At 39.8% G+C, this 6,563-nt stretch overlaps 1 protein-coding gene across 1 annotated transcript; it reads left to right on the forward strand.

Moving 5' to 3' along the window:
• The first annotated feature begins 915 nt into the window (after positions 1-915).
• On the forward strand, positions 916-5,925 carry LOC117470591 (extracellular calcium-sensing receptor-like). Its single transcript, XM_034115408.1, has 8 exons — positions 916-1,220; positions 1,643-1,937; positions 2,025-2,314; positions 2,561-2,856; positions 3,961-4,166; positions 4,286-4,507; positions 4,822-4,945; positions 5,024-5,925. The coding sequence occupies exons 1-8, from the start codon at positions 916-918 to the stop codon at positions 5,923-5,925; spliced, it is 2,640 nt and encodes an 879-aa protein (XP_033971299.1).
• Positions 5,926-6,563: the final 638 nt, after the last annotated feature.

Consider the following 6,563-nt stretch of genomic DNA (forward strand, 5'->3'; position numbering starts at 1 on the left):
CGGGCTACGTGAGACAAGAGGCGCGCCGTATCCTGGGCCACTGCAGTTTAGCTGGGAGAGGGAGCGGAAACACTGCCATCACCGACCAAGCCGACATCAACCTGTCCGTCGAAGTTTTCCGCATAGCCGGCCTCAGCTCCTGGGGGACGGGTAGCCCGTAGCCCCGACTGGAATAGTCGCGAAACTGCACGCAGCCGGCTGTAAGCGGGGAAATCCTTAGATATAACGTTCCAACGCACGCTTGTAGGTTACCAAAATGCAACCACGGTACTCTCGCGAAGCGAGAAGATGAAAAGGAACCGATCTGCTAATGACGCCGGCCTATGTAGCTGTCGTCACGTGGGTCACAGGTGACTTTGTTGTTATTAGGTACTCGAACTGCGCATGCTAAAGCACCACCTCTGGCGGTCAGTAGGGACGAAATAGAACAGCGTTGTTCTGAAACCACTAAGCAATAGTCACAAGAATCTCAGCCAAAATGTTTGCTTTAAAAAAAAAAAAAACATAAAGCTCAAAAAGATGGGGAACAATGAGCAAATAACCCCCAAAACAAGATTATTTCTAATCATCCACCCACCTCCTTTTCTGAAAATCATATACTGATCCTAGAAAAACATAAAACATGTACAGTATTTTGGCCATTTAAGGACATGTCTGGCTTGTCAGGGGAAGTTCTGCTGTGATGGCTTTAGATTAGGGTATTTGGGCATCCATCCAAATAGCAATGATGATTATTTGAAGAAAAGTTACATATAAAATATAGAATAAAAGAAATACATCTTGTCAGCGCTGGGCATGGGCATGCTCTCTCTCTAATAGCAAAGTGACGTATGGTAGAAGGAGGGAAGCGCCTGAAAAACGTTATAAACCAGTGAGAACACACAGTACAGTTTGCCCACTTGGCGACAGTTGATGATGGAGATGTCTCTTATTGGTCTGATACTGTCTATAGCTTTGTGTGAGCTGAACTCAGTTCTTGTTTTGAATAGTTTTGGGGATGGTGTGAAACAAGCGGCTGGGCTTACAGGGGATAGGACTGCTGCTGTGCTTAGCACTAATGCTTCATCTGTGACATGTAAGCTACAAGGTACCACTCGTCAACCTGTATTCTCTATGGACGGTGACTATGTCATTGGGGGTGTTTTCGCCCTTCACAATTACATGCACACAGTGAAGCATAACTACACCACCATGCCTGAGCCACTAAGCTGCACAGGGAGGTTAGTACAGGGAGATTTTGGCTAGACTGTGGGGATATACAGTATATTGATGTTTATATTGTGAATTTGTGTTGCCATGTAGTTGTATGTAACAAAATGTGGATTTGTTTTCTCTATCATAAAAATGTATAGTTTAACTGATTTGTATACATTTCACATTTTTTAAAGAGAGATATGTGTAATTTAGGATTAAATTGACCATTGAAACAATTCAGCAAAGTTATTGTGAATTTTGGATATCAAGTGTTTGGGATTTTGACAGATGTTTATTTTATGTGTATTTAATTGGTATACATAAAGCCTAAAGAGAAGCTGTTCGTTATTATCCAGACCATATATTTGAATTGCAGTCATCTTGTAGTCTATCACGTATTATTTTGAAATTTTAAAGTTTTAACATTAACACCGATGTTTGTGTGCAGCATCGACTCCCGTGAACTGCGCTTATCACGTGCAATGGTCTTCGCCATCGAGCAGATTAACAACAGCACGGAGCTGCTTCCGGGCATCAAGCTTGGTTATGAGATCTACGACTCATGTGCCTCGGTGTCCGTGGCGGTGCATGTTGCATTTCAGCTTTCAGGGGGAATGGACCCGGTGTTTAATACCGGCGACAAATGCTCGCAGTCTGGTATGGTGATGGCCGTCGTTGGTGAGTCTGGGTCCACGCCTTCCATCAGTATGTCGCGCATCATCGGGCCCTTCAACATACCTCAAGTAAATATTAAGAATTTATTGCAAACTATGTTTGAGTCCATTACTTGTTTTGCCTCTGTCCCGTTAAATAACTGTTGTTTTCTTTAGGTGAGCCACTTTGCCACGTGTGCATGCCTGTCTGATAAGCAGCAGTACCCGAGTTTCTTCAGAACAATCCCGAGTGATCAATTCCAGGCTGACGCTCTGGCCAAGCTGGTAAAACACTTTGGCTGGACTTGGATAGGTGCTGTCCGGGCGGATTCAGACTATGGCAACAATGGCATGGCAACTTTCCTGCATGCAGCACGTAAAGAGGGGATCTGTGTGGAATACTCTGAGTCTTTCTATCGGACCCACCCACGTAGCCGGATCCAGAGAGTAGCTGACGTTATCCGCAGGTTTCTATATCACTGAGTCTACTTTTGTTCACTGTGCTGACACTGACCTTCTGCACAGAAAAAACAAAACAAGTTCTATAAGTGATGGAACATGTTTTTTATTACAACAGGAAATGTGCCAATATATCTGTTTCTCATCTCTCATGTTTTGTTTTTCTTCATACTTATGACTTATATTGTTATGAAAGACAATATTAGTCTTATATTATAACTATTGTTTTTATATGTCATTGAACGTCCCTCCAGGTCAACAGCTAAGGTTGTTGTGGCATTTATTTCCCCTGGAGATATGAAGATTTTGCTGGAGGAGCTGTCACGCAAGCCTTCTCCACCTCGCCAATGGATAGGTAGTGAGGCCTGGGTAACCGACCGAGACATGCTGAGGTTCAGCTTCCTTGCTGGAGCCATCGGATTTGGCATTGAAAAATCTGTCATCCCAGGTCTGAGGGACTTCTTGCTGGATCTCTCTCCCTCTAAAGTGGCTGACTCCCCATTGCTTACCATGTTCTGGGAGGAAGCATTCAACTGCAGGCTGGTAAAAAGTGAGAAAGTTGTGCAAATTTTAAACATACATGACAGTCACGGTAGTGTCTTGATTTTGTTAGTTTTTTAAATGTTCTGTCGAAGTGAAGCTCCCTGAATTGATCAGCCTGTTAAAGACCAAACCCCAGATTTTGATCTAATATTTTTAATGAAATACATGAGGCAGACATAAGGTGCATCTCGTTGAATGATTTCACAATGTGATGTTCAGGTCATGTTTATTAACAATGCTGTCTAATATATTGTAAATAACATACATGTACATTATTCTACTTAGGCTATTATGCAGTGATTCGAGAATGTTTATTTGTTTAGTTGAAAGCTGTTTCTTCCTCAATGCACAACAATTTAGGGAAAGTCTCCCTGCAAAAATGGTCATGAAATAAATGCTAAAAAAAAAAAACATCACGCTCCAGAATATGCTTATCCAAAACATATAGTGCAGAGTTAAAATATATGTAAAAAATATATATATATCAATTGTGGAATATATTTGTTGACAGGTTACAGTCATTGTAAAATGAAGAAGATGAACTGTAAAAAGGAATGTAGTAAATGTATGCTTTATGAGAAGTAATATATACACGGTATGTACATACATATTGTAGGTGAGTTAAAGAGTAAGTACAAGTATTTAAATGTAGAGGGACAGTATCAAAGTCCTGACTTCAAGAGTTCAGCAGTCTTATTGCGTGTTGAATCAAGCTGTGTAGGCTTGTTAGTGTGTTACCGTCTACCAGACATCAGAGGGCAGAACGTTTATTTCTAGTGTGATAAGGGTCTCTGATGATCCTGTACTGCTGGTTCTAGTGTCCATCATGCATCATTAAAACAGGGCAAGTCAGTATTAAATTAAAGGAGGAAATGTTTTGCCTTATATAATTGTAAGTATTTGTCTGATGACTGATTTGTGTAAGTATGAGCTGCTAAAATAAACTAATAACGTAAAAAACAGATGGACATGTCCACAAAACAGTGATTTGAAATGTGATGTAAATCCTGCAATGCTTGCTTGAAAGGTTAAATAATACAATACACACATAAGAATGAATGAATGTAATTGTCATGGCTAAAAACACCTCCCTCTGTCTCTGTGTTTTTAGGTGAAGCCACGGACAGGAGTGTGTGTGATGGAACTGAAGATATAAAGACGCTCCAGAGCTCATACACTGACACATCTCAACTTCGAGTCACTAACATGGCGTACAAGGCTCTCTATGCAATAGCACATGCCATTCATAACGCAATGTGTCAGAAAACAGATTCTACTACACAGTGTGATAAGTTCACTAAGCTAGAGTCCAAAGAGGTCAGTACAAATAATGATGTTCTTTTTAAGCTGCACGTCTATGTTATCAAATGAATGCTCATTTTATTTTAAATTATTTATTTTATCCCCTTCACTATCTTCCTTTACTTCATCCCTAGGTTCTTAATCAGTTGAAAAAAGTACATTTTTCCCAAAATGGTTATGAAGTGTCATTTGATGCCAACGGGGATCCTGTGGCCACATATGAGCTGGTAAACTGGCAAAGAAATGAGAGTGGCAGCATTGAGTTGGTGACTGTGGGGCAATACGATTCATCACTGCCGGTGGGCCAGGAGTTCCTTATCAACAGGAACCTCACCTGGGTGGAGGGTGGCACACAGGTGTGGAGCCCCAAAGCAATAATTGAACATATTACATTTTCATATCATCTCAAAGGGTATGATGTCTCATACCTCTGTACCTCATTAAAATTCCGATGTTACGAAATAATGAGAGACTATATTTTTAACATGAAATGTTACGTTTTATTGTTTAAAATACCCGTTTACTTACTTAAAAAAAAAAATTACGAAACAGAAATGTAAAAGACACAAAGAAAAACATTGTGAAGAAAAAAACATGAATCTATCCTTTTATAATTTTAGCTTCAGAGCACACTTGTCTACATGTGAGTTAATTTGTATATATGTGACAGGTGCCTGTGTCAGTGTGCACTGACAGCTGCCCTTCAGGAACTCGGAAAGTGCTTCAGAAAGGAAAACCCATCTGCTGTTATGACTGTACACTGTGTCCCGAGGGAGAGATTAGCAATGCTACAGGTATTTGTTTTTCTAATGTATGTCTTCAACATAAAATATAAATTCTAACTGCTTAAAGCTCTTTTCCTTTTTTTTCAGATTCCTTTGATTGTTTCCCTTGCCCCAAGGAATTCTGGCCTAATGCAGAGAGAGATACGTGTCTTCCCAAACCTGTAGAGTTTCTTTCCTTCAACGAGCCCCTTGGAATCGTCTTGGCTGCTTTTTCAATCGGTGGTGCCTGTCTCACCATTATAACGGCGGCTGTGTTCTATCGTCACAGGAGCTCACCAATTGTCAGGGCCAACAACTCTGAGCTGAGCTTCTTGCTGCTCTTCTCCCTGACTCTATGTTTCTTATGTTCATTAACGTTCATTGGAGCACCCTCGGAGTGGTCCTGCATGCTGCGCCACACAGCGTTTGGGATCACATTCGTCCTCTGCATGTCTTGTGTTCTTGGAAAAACTATAGTAGTTCTGACGGCCTTCAGAGCTACACTACCAGGTAGTAATTTGATGAAATGGTTTGGGCCTTCACAGCAAAGATTGACTGTAGTGTCTTTCACGTTTATTCAAGTTTTGATATGTACTATTTGGTTAGTTCTTAGTCCCCCCTTTCCAATGAAAAACCTCACGACATACAAGGAGAGAATCATCCTGGAATGTGCATTAGGATCAGCTTTGGGCTTCTGGGCTGTACTCGGGTATATAGGCTTACTGGCTGTCTTTTGCTTTGTGTTAGCTGTCCTAGCTCGGAAACTACCTAATAACTTTAATGAAGCCAAGCTTATCACATTCAGCATGTTGATATTCTGTGCAGTCTGGATCACATTTATCCCAGCATATGTCAGCTCTCCTGGGAAATATACTGTGGCTGTGGAGATATTTGCCATTCTGGCCTCCAGTTTTGGACTAATTACGTGTATATTCGCTCCAAAATGTTTTATTATTTTGTTTAAGCCAGAGAAAAACACCAAGAAACATTTAATGAGCAGGGGTTTGTAAAAAATATAGATGGCTTTATAAAGCTTATACTGTGCACATTCAAATATGCTTTCCTTGTTGATTTAAATATTCATATTGGAGTTTCTTTTATGCTCAATATTTTACTAATTCTAATGTCATTTTGTGAATTTACTAATAATACCCTATTTTATAATACATTTTTATCAGTTACTGAAAATATAAAATGAAGTGAATAAATAAAGTCAACATTCAGACCGTGTGTGGTACTTGATAAACATTTCCAAAAAAATATTAAATACTGCATAATCGTAAGAAAAGCTGGCTGAATTGCTATAACATTATTGCGAAAGAGGAAAATACAACATCCCTTAGTCCACAAATCGTTCAACAAGTTCATCATTTTTTTTTTTATATTCTTATTATTATATTTAAAACATAACCATTTTCAAAGATTGCATCTTTTGGGACACAGCACACCAACTGAAACACATACAATGCTCAGCTGTGAATCAGCCATAAGCATACGCACCATTATAACATGCACATTAGCTTTACAATATGATGTAGCTACCAGTGAGTGTTGGGTCTGGGTTTGTTTGGTCTAAAAACATCTGATGTTTCTGAATCATCTGAGTCTTAAAAGGCAACAATTACAAATAAAATGCAATTGTTCAAAT

The sequence above is a fragment of the Trematomus bernacchii genome, unplaced genomic scaffold (assembly GCF_902827165.1).
Source record: "Trematomus bernacchii unplaced genomic scaffold, fTreBer1.1, whole genome shotgun sequence".
Classification (NCBI taxonomy): domain Eukaryota; kingdom Metazoa; phylum Chordata; class Actinopteri; order Perciformes; family Nototheniidae; genus Trematomus; species Trematomus bernacchii.